General features: G+C 38.5%; 1 protein-coding gene across 17 annotated transcripts in view; it reads left to right on the top strand.

The window, feature by feature from the left end:
• The window catches only part of RBFOX2 (RNA binding fox-1 homolog 2), a 262,326-nt gene that overhangs the window by 205,395 nt on the left and 41,468 nt on the right, over positions 1 to 15,463 (top strand). For 12 of the 17 annotated variants that reach the window (XM_027107502.1, XM_027107501.1, XM_027107499.1 and 9 more), the window contains one exon: positions 14,839 to 14,985. In XM_027107502.1, coding sequence (XP_026963303.1) covers positions 14,839 to 14,985 — 147 coding nt within the window. The remainder of the gene's footprint in view (positions 1 to 14,838; positions 14,986 to 15,463) is intronic. The other 5 variants (XM_027107503.1, XM_027107500.1, XM_027107514.1 and 2 more) reach the window with 1 other exon arrangement.

Here is a 15,463-nt window from a genome sequence, read left to right as displayed (position 1 = left end):
TTTCCATCTCCAGGCTAGAGTTAGAGGCCTGGGACAACAAAGGATTCATTCATGCAGTCATCCAGTTTTCCAAGAGATGGAAAAGCTGCCTGTGAGCAGCTTGGCAAGTTCACAGCTGGATTGATGAGGAAACTATAGCCTGGTCTGAAATGCCAAAGTTGCTGCAGAAAGCCACACTCAGAGCCAGGCATGCATATTTTTCAATAGAGAAAATTGCCCTTTGGTTCACGTAAGACTCAAGACACCCTTTCAGCAGATTGTTAATATTGTTAAGTTATGATCGTTGCTTCTTCTCTTTTGCATGCCTTCATTTATTTATTTTTATTTACTTATTAATTACTGATTATTATTACCCATTCTACCCCCACCCCACCCCTCAAAAAAAGAAACTGAAGCTGAAAAGTTTTGAGAACGGTCATACTCTGCTCTACTGGCCCTTGCTGCTCTCCTGTATGTTAGGGTAAGAATAAAGAAGCACTGATGATTAACTTAGTAGTGCAGTTTTTCTTAACCTGTCTACAAGAGTTGTGCATTTTCCGTAAATATTTGTACTATCTTTTGAAGTCAGTAAACTCTGTTTAGAATCACTGAATTTTAAAGCCAAAATAGATTTTAGAAATCATCTCACGCCCTCCTTTTACAGCAGAGGTCAGCAGTTTTAAGCGACTTGAACAAGGTTACAGCTAGCTCAAAACAGAGCTGGGACTCAGGAAATCTGCTTGAAGTCAAGGGCTTTTTTTCTGCTTCCCCATGTAAATTATAAAAAATAAAAGGCATCTCTAGACGTGGTCTTAGTTTCCACTTACTCTTCAACTTTGAACCCAAGAACTTCAACTAGAACATACTTACAGATTTCTTTCATTCTGAAGTGTACATTAAAATATTAAAGAATCATTCAGTTAAGTATAAAGTTTTTAAAAATTGAGGTTATTGTCTCTGGTGTTTCTCTATATATATAACTTTTACATAATTCTGACTCGTGGTTTTAAAAAAGTGACTTGCTGTGGTTTTTGTTAACTGTGATACTGGTTTTTGTTTCCTGGGGTAATATATGGTAATATTACATATACAAATGATGCCATTTAGAATTCTTTTTTATAACACTTTGACCCACTGAGAAAATAGAACTAGATATTTTCTTTTTTGCAGTACGCGGGCCTCTCACTGTTGTGGCCTCTCCCGTTGCGGAGCACAGGCTCCGGATGCGCAGGCTCAGCGGCCATGGCTCACGGGCCCAGCCGCTCCGCGGCATGTGGGATCTTCCCGGACCGGGGCACGAACCCGCGTCCCCTGCATCGGCAGGTGGACTCTCAACCACTGCGCCACCAGGGAAGCCCCAGAACTAGATATTTTCTGAAGAAAATTGAGTTACTAGTTTATTGGGGAAATGTTAGCTGACATTTAAATGCCCAAACAAGACTAGATTCTCAGAATTTGACTTGTACCAGTACTCAAATACACAGAAGAAATACTTAAGCATTTCTCTTTAAAATAACTAAATCTAAACGTACTTTTGCTCAAGTAAGGAATTATTCTACATAAATGTAAATTCAATTTTTTATGCCCCCAAAATTGTGTTTGGTGTTAGCACTGGAAGAAATAATTTTATATGCATAGGTATTCTTGGTATGTTATTTTAGCACTGTGAAATTACCCTGATTTTCAGTAACTAAGTATATAAGCCAAGATTTCACTTTTTAGAAAGATATTCTATCATGTTAGGAGTACTCTTTAAGAAGGAATTCATAAGATCTAATTCCACCAGTTTTAACCCAGTATATACTCCATTATAAACATTTATAAAATTGCTTTAAATTTTAGATGCTAACAAGTCTAGTTGGTGGATCTTCATGGATTGTAGTACCAGATTTTTCAAGGCACTGTAAAGTGACATAATGAAAAGTGTCCCAACTTACTTTCTAAAATATTATCAGGAGAGACTGAATTTTTTTTAAAGCTGTTTTTTAAAAACTGTTTCTATTTATATAATATTGTGGTTAGGGCGCTTGAGCTAGGAAACCAGATTGAGTTAGGTTTAGCTCCCAGCTCCTTCCATTTGTTAAATGTATAACCCTGAGAGAATTATAACTAATGCTCATTTTCCTCACCTGTAAAACTGGTGATACTAGTTCCTAACTCATAGGGTTGTTTTTAGGATTAAATGAGAAAATATACAGCAAGTACTTTGTATAATGCCTGGCACATAACAAATATTCAATAAATATTAGCTATAATTCTATTGGTATATAATTATTACATTTCAAAGAAGGTGTTATAGGCAGTTCTTAAGTTAAAATAATACAAATTAACAGGCTGTCCAATTATATACCTCTTTTCTCTTTTGCCATTTTTTTCCCTCATACCCTTGGGAGCTTGTGCTCTAAGAGCCATCCTGATAAAAGCAGTATTTTTCAAAGTGAATTTTATATTTTGATCCACAAAAATGAATGAATGAGTGAATGAATGAATGATATATATATAATATATGTTTAGGGAGAAAGGTGAGTTTTCTGTCTTCAGAATTCACAGGAAACCTTTTAACTTTGTTTAGTCCAGTATTTCCCAAATTTATTTGACCATGAAACTCATTTTCTACAAAATACCAGTTAACATCCTGCAGAACTGTCATTCTACCCTTTGGGAAGTATTGCTCTATGATTTTTGAAGCATGTATACACACACGTATCCTTTAGATGTACTTAAAGCTGTTTTGGGCAATGACCTTTCCATTAGATTTTCTCGGGTATAAAATACATCAGTCTTATTTAATACAAGTTTGAATCATTCAAAATGGAAATAGTGTGATATAGAAAAATTAATGACACTTCACTTTTGTGCAGATTTTAAACTGTTAACAAAATTCAACTGAGTAAATTTAAAAGCTCTTATTGGCTTTATTCAGTGATTCATGAATTCGGTGGCATCCAATCTAGCACATAGAAAGGAGCTCTGAGTAAAATTGTCATTATATGCAGATGACATGATATAGAAAACCCTAAAGACTCCACACAGAAACTAATTAGACCTGATAAACCAATTCAGCAAGGTAGCAGGATACACGATTAACATTGCATTTCTTTCTTTACACTAACAATGAAATATCAGAAGGGGAAAGTAAGAAAACAGTCCCTTTAAAATCACATCAAAAAATAAAATAAAATACTTAGGAATAAACCTGACAAGGCGGTGAAAGAATATGCTGAAAACTATAAAACGTTAATAAAGGAAATTGGAGATGATTCAAAGAAATGGAAAGATATCCCATGCTCTTGGATTGGAAGAATTAATATTGTTAAAATGGCCATACTACCCAAAGCAATCTACAGATTTAATGCAATCCCTATCAAATTACTCATGACATTTTTCACAAAACCAAAACAAGTAGTCCTAAAATTTGTATGGAACCATAAAAGACCCAGAATTGCCAAAGCAATCCTGAGGAAAAAGAACAAAGCTGGAGGCATAACCTTCTCAGACTTCAGACAATACTACAAAGCTACGTAATCAAAACAGTCTGGTATTGGCACAAAAGCAGACATATGGATCAATGGCACAGAATAGAGAGCCCAAAATAAATCCACACACCTACTGTCAATTACTCTTCAAACAAAGAAGACAAAAACATACAATGGAGAAAAGACAGTCTCTTCAGCAAGTGGTGTTGGGAAAGCTGGACAGCCACATGTAAATCAATGAAGATGGAACACTCCCTCACACCCCACACAAAAGTAAACTTAAAATGGCTTAAAGACTTAAATATAAGACATAACATCATTAAACTCCTAAAAGAGAACATAGGCAAAACATTCTCTGACATAAATCATAGTAATCTTTTCTTAGGTCAGTCTCCCAAGGCAATAGAAATAAAAGCAAAAGTAAACAAATGGGACCTAATCAAGCTTATAAGCTTTTATTACAGCAAAGGAAACCATAAACAAAATGAAAAGACAGCCTATGGACTCGGAGAGAATATTTGCAGCAATGCAACTGACAAGGGTTTAATTTCCAAAATATGCAAACAGCTCATACAACTCAACAGCAAAATAAACAACCCAATCAAAAAATGGGCAGAAGACCTAAATAGGCATTTCTCCAAAGAAGACATACAGGTGGTCAATAGGCACATGAAAAGATGCTCAACTTCACTAATTATTAGAGAAATGCAAATCAAAACAACAATGAGGGGACTTCCCTGGTGGTCCAGTGGTAGAGAGTCTGCCTTCCAGTGCAGGGGACGTGGGTTCAATTCCCTGGTCGGGGAACTAAACTCCTACATTCTGCGGGGCAACTAATCCCACGTGCCACAACTACTGAACTCGAGTGCCTCAACTAGAGAGCCCATGTGCCGCAAACTACAGAGCACATGCACTCTGGAGCCCACGCGCCACAACCAGAGAAGAGAAAATGCGCACACCACAACTATAAGAAGCCCGCTCACCACAACGAAGAGCCTGCACTCTGCAACGAAAGATCCCATGTGCCGCAACAGAGATCCCACGTGCCACAACTAAGACCCGACGCAGCCGTGAAAATAAGATAAATGTTTTTTTTAAAAAAACAATGAGGTAGGGGCTTCCTTGGTGACGCAGTGGTTGAGAGTCCGCCTGCCGATGCGGGGGACACGGGTTCATGCCCTGGTCCGGGAAGATTCCACATGCCACGGAGCAGCTGGGCCCGTGAGCCATGGCCGCTGAGCCTGCGTGTCCAGAGCCTGTGCTCCGCAACGGGAGAGGCCACAACAATGAGAGGCCCACGTAACGCAAAAAAAGCACAAAAAAAACAATGAGGTATCACCTCACACCAGTCAGAATGGCCATCATTAAAAAGTCTACAAATAATAAATGCTGGAGAGGGTGTGGAAAATGGGGGACCTCCTACATTGTTGGTGGGAATGTACATCATTGCAGCCACTATGGATAGCACTATGGAGGTTCCTTAAGAAACTAAAAATAGAGTTGCCATATGATCCAGCTGTCCCACTCCTGGGCATATGTCTGGAGGAAACTGTAATTCAATGTTCACAGCACCCCAATGTTCATAGCAGCGCTATTTACAATAGCCAAGACATGGAAGCAACCTAAATGTCCATCAACAGATGAATGGATAAAGAAGATGTGGCATATGTATACAACAGAATACTACTCAACCATAAAAAAAAGAATGAAATAATGCCATTTGCAGCAACGTGGATGGACTTAGAGATTATCATACTAAGTGAAGTAAGTCAGAAAGAGAAAGACAAATATCATATATCACTTATATGTGGAATCTACAATATGACACAAATGAACTTATTTACAAAACAGAAACAGACTCAGACATAGAAAACAAATTTATGGTTATCAAAGGGGAAAAGGGAGGGGATAAATTAGGAGTTCGGGATTAGAAGATACAAACTACTATATATAAAATAGATAGACAACAGTATGTGTATATATATATATATAACTGAATCACTTTGCTGTGTACCAGAAAGTAACCCAATATTGTAAATCAACTAAACTTCAATTGGAAGGAAGGAAGAAAGAAAGAAGCTCGGAAAAGCTGTACAGGATGAGATTTTATAGGCAGAGGGAACAGGAACAAGGAGGTTATACTGGGCATTTGCTGATTGGTTAAAGCATTTCCTTATATGGAGCAAAGGAAAATCTTGGAGCCTTGGATTCTTGGGTTAGGTAACTTCTGCTGAGTAGACAACTTATTGGTTGCCCTAGACCTTTCTTTTCTGGGAGAGCAGAGCATAGAAACTTAAGTTTTGGTTTACTGACATGGGGATTTGCTTGAGCAACTTCATCTTGAGTCTAATGTGGTCCCTTTAAGAAAACCAATGTGAATCTTCCCAAATAAGAACTCTGTTAATAATTGCTTAATTTCAAATCTGTATGAATTGTGTGGCAGTTCATGTGGCAACTCTACTTTTAGCAATTAATAGAAATATCTATTATCTTTGATAAGTTTGGTCTTAAACTTTGCAGCTTTTACAACCATGTCCCTTGCACTATATGTGACTGATTTTATAAAATTGTGAGAATATCTAATTCATCCTATGAGGAGGATTCACTTACACCTTGACTGAAGGCCAGTCCCCTATCCAAAAGAAATTGAACCCAACTAGGAATCATTTATATTTTTGTTCGTAAAACGATGAGCTCTTAAGGGAAAATGCTACAGGAGATGAAACTTTGTGACTGGCCTTTTGCAAGTAAAAAAGATTTACAAATTAAACTATTTCTAATTTGGGAATAGATAATAGTACTATTAGATTAAGTGTTTTTTTTTTCTTCATCATGCCAACAGTTTGAAACAGATGGGCTTTTCAGCCCATTTCTGACTTTTATAAGTGGTCTGACCCACATATTTAATATGAACAACAGTATTTGTCTACAATTGTGCCTGTATGTAGTCTTAAACCAACTAAACATTCTGTGTTCTAATATTCTGTAGGGCTTAGAATCTGACATCCCAAAATTCTTTTTTCTTTTCTTAGAACTCTTTGTTTTGAAATAGTTTTAGACTTACAGTAAAGTTGCAAAAGGAGTACAGAAAGTTTCTCCATGTTCTTTATCTAACTTCTTCTGATGTGAACATCTTACATAGGTATAGTACAATTTTCAGAACCCAGCAATAAGAAGTGTAGGTACAATATTATTAAGTAAAATATTCAGTCACCAGTTTTCTGTTCTGAATCCAATCCAGGATCCCACATTGCACTTAGTTGTCACGTCTCCTTATCCCAAAATATTTTAATCATCCTCAGCTTATATCTGAAGTAGTTCTAGGCTCTGAAGAACAGAGAAAGGAAAAAATCTTGTATTTATAGATTTGCTGTAAGATGATTAGCATGTCTCATTTCTGAGGTCTCTGCTTGTTCTACCTCAGCCTTTCATGTATGCGTTGGAGAAGGGCTATAATGCAAGCTCTTCCTTCTTGAGACACTAAGGTTATTATTGAAAGCGAGCCTTGTTTCCCAAAATATTTTATACAAGTCAGCTCAAAACAAATATAGGCTGTGTTGACCTATTTTGCTGCCTTCATTAAAATATGTGCATATAGTATTATAAGATTTTATTAAACACTTGTTTCAGGTTACTTTTGAATACATCCATCTAATTTTGCTTCCTCTAAAAGTACAGTAAATGGTGGTTGTGTCTGTGTGTTTTTAGGAATATAAAAAATAAGAACAGGAGAATTAATCATTTTGGAAGCTAGAAAGCAGATGGCCAATTAGTAACTAACTTAGCAGACCCAAATGAGTTTATCCCTAAGCCAGTAGTGGGAGAAAGCTGAGAAATGATTCAGTTTATACCACAAAAATTTGAATTTCAGAAACATGACTCCAGGGACTTCCCTGGTGGTCCAGTGGTTAAGACTCTGCCCTTACACTGCAGGGGGCATGGATTCTATCCCTGGTCAGGGAACTAAGATCCCACATGCTGCATGGCAAAAATAATAATATAACCAAAAAATAAATTGTTTTTTAAAAACAGTTCTCTCAGAAACACGGCTCCAATTAGATTTGGCAAACTTCTCTGGATAACCTAACTCAAGAGGAAGGACTTAAAGATGCATGAGTCAGGGGGTTCCCCAAGAAATTGCTTACCTAACTGAACCTAGAATGAATCACAAAGTCATCAAGCCCCTCTCTCCCACCCACTCAGAACTTGCAGTCAGTTTTTAGCTACTTTCCCCACCACAATTCTTAATTATGATCAAGACAACCAAGGATTACTAGATACCTGGGGAAAACCTACAACATGGAAAATAGAGAATAAAAACTAACAAACGAAAAGAGAAATTTGGAAGAAAAGGAACCCCTTTCTCCTCAGAAATTACCAAAACAATAATTTATATCCTCAGAGAGATAAGAGAAGGTACTGCATCCACTAAACAAGAATGAAAAGCTAGTTTTCGTTTGTTTGTTTTATTTTTGGCTACGTTGGGTCTTCATTGCTGTGCGCGGGCTTTCTCTAGTTGCGGTGAGCGGGGGCTACTCTTCCTTGCGGTGCACAGGCTTCTCACTGCGATGGCATCTCTTGTTGCAGAGCACAGGCTCTAGGCGTGCAGGCTTCAGTAGTTGTGGCTCGCGGGCTCTAGAGCGCAGGCTCAGTAGTTGTGGCCCACGGGCTTAGTTGCTCTGCGGCATGTGAGATCTTCCCGGACCAGGGTTCGAACCTGTGTCCCCTGCACTGGCAGGCGGATTCTTAACCACTGTGCCACCAGGGAAGTCCCTGAATTGCTAGTTTAAAAGGTGAGGGGAATGGGGGGTTCAGAGAAGAAAAATGAGCCCTTGAAATTAAAAACATGTCAACAAAATGAAAAAACTTCATTGGAAGGTTGAAAGATGAGATGGAAGAAAAAGAGGTCTCCAGTCTCTTATCCACAATTCCAAAATCTGTAAAGTTCTGAAAGTCAATAATTTTTTCATAAGTTTGCAGCAAAACTCACAACATATGTATAGTCTTTATCACATTTATGTGAATATGCTTATATTTTGCTACAGAAATATCACTGCTCCACATCTCATTGATAGTGTTACATACGGGTTTACACCATTACTGCCTTTCTAAAAATCCTAAAAGTTCTGAATTCTGATACACATTTGGTCCCAAAGTTTTCAGATAAGGGATTAAGGACTTATATCCCAGAAAATAGAGCCAAAAGACAGAGAGATGGAAAATACAAGAGATAAGAAAGTTAGAGGATCAGTTCAAAAGATCCAATATCTAATAATACAAGTTTCAGGAAGAGAGAAAGACAAAATGTATAGGGTAGGAGTCATCAGCAAAATAATTCAAAAAAGGTCCCAGGACTGAAGGATATTAATTTCCAGCTTAAAAGAGACCACAGAATTCTCAGAAAAATAGAACAGTATAAAACAAACCCACATTAAAGCCTGTCACTGTGAAATTTTAGAGCACTGGACATATTTGGATAATCTACAAACCAGAGAGAGTGGGGGAAAAGTCACATACAAGGAGACAGGAGTCATAATGCCTTCAGATTTCTCAACAACACTGGAAGGTAGGCTACAGTTGAGAGTTACCTTTAAAATTCTGAAGGATTTTTTTTTTCCCAACCTGGAATTCTATACCCAGTCAAACTGTCATTAAAATGGGAGGGTAGATGTTTTCAGACATGAATCAGATTCTCAAGAAAACTTTGCTAAATTTAATTTCCTTTTCTTCTCCTTCAGCCTCACAGAGGTGAAAATAAGAAATGAAGACACAGACAACAAGAGGAAAAATAAATATTGGAGAAAATGGATAATCCATAAATCAAAATATTATTCCTGAATTAATCAAGAGATTCCTTAGTATCTCAGATTATGTATTAAGTCTTATTATGATAGAGACTTAGAAAGTAATACTTCATCTTGTATTGCCCAGGGTTCTTTTTCAGACCATAACAGAACATTTGTTTACAATGTATAAATAGTCACAATATTTCCATTGTTTCATAGGGGAGTCAGAAAACTAAATCCATTTTCCAGTTACAAGAATTTTTAAAGGTCACTTAAAATTTTTTTTTTTAGTCCTCACTTCTAGAATGCGGTTTTGAGACTTACAAATCTGATTTGCTCTTCAGTGTCAAGTGCCCTGGGTTTCACCTCAGTGAAGTAGCCCTCACTGGGGAGGCCAGGGTGTCTGAAGAGTGGATGTATAGGCTTTAGTCACATGATTGCATTGAGCAGGACCACTGCTAGTCCTCACTGTAAACAGCCCACAGACTCCAGCCTCTTCTGTTTCACCCCCTGCCCAGTGAATCACGTAGGTCAGAAAATGACCACAGAAGGGAAGAACACAGAACGTTGGGAGGTTATTTATATAGTCAGTAAAGTTGCTCAGCAGTTAACAATAGAAAATAAAGCAAACCAGCACTGTATTGACTGAGATTTTTCTCAGAACAGTTTAACTGTCCACTTTTCACAAAGATACAGCCTTAAAAACTTCTGTTTACTTCTGCTCTCTGATTTGTGTGTTTCAACGATTAGTAATCTATAGTGAGGTAAACTTAAAGTTGCGAATGACAGGTGGGAAATAAGATCTCATTTAACTACATCCAATGTATATTCCCTATTCCTATTTCCACTATGTACAGAAATCTGCTTTTCAGTCTCTTTGAATATCAGTTTAGTAGTTCTCTGGCTTTGTTTCCTTCATGAATGTCAGTGTGCCTTTGCTGGTTTTCTTTCCTCTCCATTTCCTCCCCTTCATGGCCTGACCTGCTCCTGTTCCCTCGAGGCATAGAATACATGTCACCTCTTGTATAGCTTTCCCCGCCCCTTACCCCATGCCTACCTCCACCTTCAGGCGGGGGTCCTGAGAAAGTGGAGCATGGGATCCACACGGGTTCTTCATTCTAATGAGATAAAAAGAAGAGAGCATGAGTGCAGTGCTAGGAAGGGGGTGGTTTAGCATATGACATTGGGCCACCTGGTTTTTAATTCCTACTCTGCCACTTAATATGTGACCTTGGGCAATGAACTTAACCTCTCCATGCCTTAGTTTCTTCCTTTGTCAATTGGAGGACAATAATAGTACCTGTCTCATAGATTACTGTGAGGATTGAAGAAAATAATACATGTAAAGTACATTCTTATATAGAGCTTAAGAACATGTACTCTGGAGCCAGGCTGCCTGTCTTCAAGTCCCTGCTCCATTACTTAGGCAGTCTTTCTACTCCTCAGACTCCTCAGATGGTTGCTAACATCTCTGAGCCAAAAGTGCCTCTGAATCAGATTCTTTTAGCTGAACACAGGGTCAAAAGGAGGGAATCCATTCTGTGTCTTTAAAAAAAACAAAAACAAAACAAAAAAGCAAAAGCTACTGTTAGGGTTGTTGAAAGAATCGCAATTAACATATGTAAAATACTTAGGCCAGCGTGTGACAAACAGTTAACACTATTTAAGTATTATTTATTATTGAAAGGCGTAGGTAAGGGTCTATCTTACAGTATGCACTCTACTCAATGCTCCGTGGTGACCTAAATGGGAAGGAAATCCAAAAAAGAGGGTATATATATATATATATATACATGTAGCTGATTCACTTTCCTGTACAGTATAAACTAACACAACATTCTAAAGCAACTATACTCCAATAAAAATTTTTTTTTAAAGTAATACTTGCTGTTTTACAGGGAATTCCCATTTTTCAACAAAATTCAAAATAAGAAGTGGAGAGAAGAAAGGGTCTGGGGTTGAAAGAGAGGAAAGCGAGTTAAAGCCATGATAGGATGCCCTACCTCCCACCCGAATAGTTAAAATGAAAATGACGATACTAAAAACAGCTGGAACTTGCACACACTGCTGATGGAGTGTAAGTTAGTACAGCCACTTTGCAAAACTGATAGTACCTTTGAAGGCTGAACCTAGACATATCCTTGATCCAACAAATCCAATCCTAGATGTCTATTCACCCAACAGAAATGCCTGCTCCTGTGCACCCAAAGATGTGTAACAATATTTATAGGAACATTATCCTTAATAGCCAAAAACTGGAAGCAGCTTAAATAAGTTCTGTATGGTTATAAAATGTACAACAGTGTGTGTGTTATTATGATGTGTAAAAGAAGCCAGACACAAAAAAGTACATAATGTATGATTCCTTTTTTTTTTTTTTTTTAAGTTCAAAAATGATAGAACTAATCTATGGAGTTAGAAGTCAGGATGGTGGTGATCCTTTGGCAGGGGAGTAGAAACTGGAGTGGGGCCCACAGGTGATGCTGGAGTTCTGTGGCTTAATCTAATTTGATGGTTACGTGAGTGTACTTTCTTTGTGAAAATTCATGCAGCTGTATTCTTATGACTTATGCATTTGTTAGCTATGTATGTTAAACTTCAATTTATAAATGTATTTAAAATCAGAAGGCTTAAGAATTTTGGAAATAATGGTTCACTTTTTCTACTTGCTAAGTCTCCGGAGAATTAAAGATTTCATACTTTTAAATAATGTAGGTGTTCACCACAAGGCTGGAAAATTAACCAATCTGGCTTCTTTTTCATCAGTTGTGTCTTCTGGACTGTAAAATAATATTCTCAAGAACAGAAATTAAGTACCTCAGGCAACATACTTGGAAGTAATGGTTAGTTTTCATTTATCCTGCCACCTCACATACCCTTTTACAGACTACATAGTCTACATATATAAGCTGTATATAAAACTATGGTTTGGAGCTAGAATCGGTCTTTTTAACTTTTCTCTGAGTGATAACACTGTCATCCTTCAGATCAGATCTGGTGGTTTTAAAGTTTGATTGAAGAAAGAGTTTTATGTGATCCGGCTGTGAGATGTGAGAGGCAAGTTGGAAGGTGCTCGAATGAGCATCAGTTGTAATTGATGCTTGTGCTCGTTGCTTTGGTGTCCATGATGCTGCTTTTTAGTAACTTAGTGAGTTTTATCTTTGAATGGAATGTGTTTTGTTTAGTCTGCATTGTGCCCAGATTGAGGATTGAAAACCTTACACTTTCGCAGAACATGGCTTTGTAGCTCTTTCCTTTCCTGCTATTTTTGTACCATGTGAATAATTGCACAGTGAGGCCACCTGCGAGGCCTGAATGGAAGGAGATAAAAGCGGCTATCCCTTAGATTGACACTTGAAAAGCTGGTATACATTTGGAGTTCATTCCTGTTTATCCTTTATATGTTAAAGTCTCAAACTTCATTTCAACATGGTTCAAACATCTCTGAGCCAAAGGTATCTCTGGTTCAGTGTCTTTTAGCTGAACGCTGGGTCAGAGTGGGGGGACCCATTCCGTGTCACCCAGAATCTGCTAGAGGGACTCAGTTCTCATTCAACTGAGATAATAAGAACAGCAAGTTCCACTCCTGTTTTAAGTGTGTTGGTTTAATCATATCATTGAGCCATCCAGTTTGGCATGCGCTTCACAGGGAATAGTGAAAACATAAGGTTCTTAAATTGTCAAATTAATACTTCAAAGTAAATGTTTTTTGAATGCCTAGAATGTATCACACCTGTTAGGTATTTGTCAAAAGTATTTCTCAACATAGCAATTTTTTGAGGACTTAACTGAAAAAGAATTAAATTAACACATGCCTAGGACATTGCAGAAGAGATTCATGATTAAAAATGCACACCCACACTCACCCATATTCTTTCACTATGGATATATACAAATCTAGCATTTATGGGTATGTAGTAGATTAGGCAGGGTCCCTTCAAGCCTTTCCCAACAGATTTTTCTAAATGCAACTTTGCTCTGGGCTACAGAAGGGTAGGTTCCCTTTGCTGAAGTAGCAGGAATCGCATAAATTAGGGAGGAGAGTACAGATTGGTTTCGGAGTAAGAAGCTTCTTCAGTTTTTGAGCAAAGGGCCCTTTGTCACTAGGTGTCTCCTCTTCATAAATAATGTTACAGTACTTTGGTAACCCAGTAGTCATAAACCCTGGAACTAATAGAGAGAATGAAATATAAAAATATTCCCTTATTTCCTGAAATGATGGACCAGAAATACTGGTATCTCCACAACTAAGTATTATACCACAGACTCTATATTTTCAAAATGGAAAGATCTCAAAAATAGGAACTTCGGGCTTCCCAGGTGGCGCAGTGGTTAAGAGTCCGCCTGCCGATGCAGGGGACACGGGTTCGTGCCCCGGTCCGGGAAGATCCCACATGCCGCGGAGCGGCTGGGTCCGTGAGCCATGGGCTCTGAGCCTGCGCATCTGGAGCCTGTGCTCCACAACGGGAGAGGTCTCAACAGTGAGAGGCCCGTGTACCGCAAAAAAAAAAAAAAAAAAAAGGAACTTCTGTAAGAATCTAAGAACAAAGTACTATTTTTATTTTTTTAATTCATTATTCTTTTTATTTGTTTGTTTATTTATTTATGGCTGTGTTGGATCTTCGGTGCTGCACGCAGGCTTTCTCTAGTTGCGGTGAGCAGGGACTACTCTTCGTTGCGGTGCGTGGGCTTCTCGTTGCAATGGCGGAGCATGGGCCCTAGGCACGCGGGCTTCAGTAGTTGTGGCATGCAGGCTCAGTAGTTGTGGCTCACGGGCTCTAGAGTGCAAGCTCAGTAGTTGTGGCGCACGGGCTTAGTTGCTCCGTGGCATGTGGGATCTTCCCGGACCAGGGCTCGAACCCGTGTCCCCTGCATTGACAGGTGGATTCTTAACCACTGTGCCACCAGGGAAGTCCCAATGTACTATTTTTATATCTTGTTTTCCTAATGTATCTCCGTGTGATCTTTTTTTTTTTTTAATTTATTTTATTTTATTTTTTTGGCTGCATCAGGTCTTAGTTGCGGCACGCAGGCTCTTCATTGTTGTGCATGGGCTTCTCTCTAGTGGTGGTGTGCAGGTTTTCTCCTCTCTAGTTGAGGCACGTAGGCTCCAGGCCACTAGGGCTCTGTAGTTGTGGCCCATGGGCTCTGTAGTTTGCGGCACACGGGCTCTAGTGCGTGAGCTCAGTAGTTGTTGCCCATGGGCTTAGTTGCCCCATGGTATGTGGGACCTTAGTTCCCTGACCAGGGATCGAACCTTCGTCCCCTGCATTGTAAGGTGGATTCTTTACCACTGGGCCACCAGGGAAGTTCCTCTCCATGTGATCTTGAGCAAGTCACTTAGTGTTTCTAGTATCTCCCACTTTACTAATGTACTATAAATATGCAAAAGACCTAAATTTTTTGGTAAACTATAGCATTTTGAACACAGATAACATCTTTGGTTTTTTTCTCTTTGAAAGGACAGCTGTAATTTTTGCTTAAAGACACACTGTTTGAGAATGATTGGGGTGGGGGAGGACTTCAATTATTTTATGTAATTCTTGTGAAATAATTGTATTTATTTTTCCCTTAATGTTGTTTATTTCTTTGCTTAGCAGACAGAAGGGGGCGCACAGACAGAAGGCCAGCAGTCACAGACGCAAAGTAGTGAAAATTCAGAGAGTAAATCTACCCCTAAACGCCTGCATGTCTCTAATATTCCTTTCCGCTTCCGGGATCCTGACCTCCGGCAGATGTTTGGGGTAAGTCTCTGAAGTCCTTTTATGGTTTTACAATGCAAATACACTTTAACTCACCAGATGTATTATTAGTCATTACTACTTTAGGATAAAATTACAAGTATGTTGAGAAAGATCCTGAGGTAAATCATTATTTTCATCAGCCTTTAGAAACTTTCCCATCTCCTGGCCTATTCTAGACATTATCCTTGCAAATTCTCACATACATAAGATGACTCCACAACCCAGTTTGCCTGGGACTGAGGGGTTTCTTAGGATGTTCAGAAAACCCAAGCACTGAAATCAGGACAAGACAGTAATCCCTGCCTTTCAAAGGGTTATGAATTAAGTAAAATCATATCTGTGATCTAAAATCAGCTATAGGGGGTTAGTTTGCTGCCTGGCGTGTTCTTCCAGCTGTTTACTTCCTCCCAGAATCGCTGTCATGAAAACGAAGTATAATAGCAAATATTTAAGTTACTCAGAAATGAATGGCTGCTGA

Source organism: Aethalodelphis obliquidens, unplaced genomic scaffold (assembly GCF_003676395.1).
Source record: "Aethalodelphis obliquidens isolate GAN/ISIS:26980383/991018 unplaced genomic scaffold, ASM367639v1 scaffold8, whole genome shotgun sequence".
Classification (NCBI taxonomy): Eukaryota; Metazoa; Chordata; class Mammalia; order Artiodactyla; family Delphinidae; genus Aethalodelphis; species Aethalodelphis obliquidens.
The sequence above is the reverse complement of the archived record's forward strand: the minus strand, read 5'-3'. Positions and strand labels throughout refer to the sequence as shown.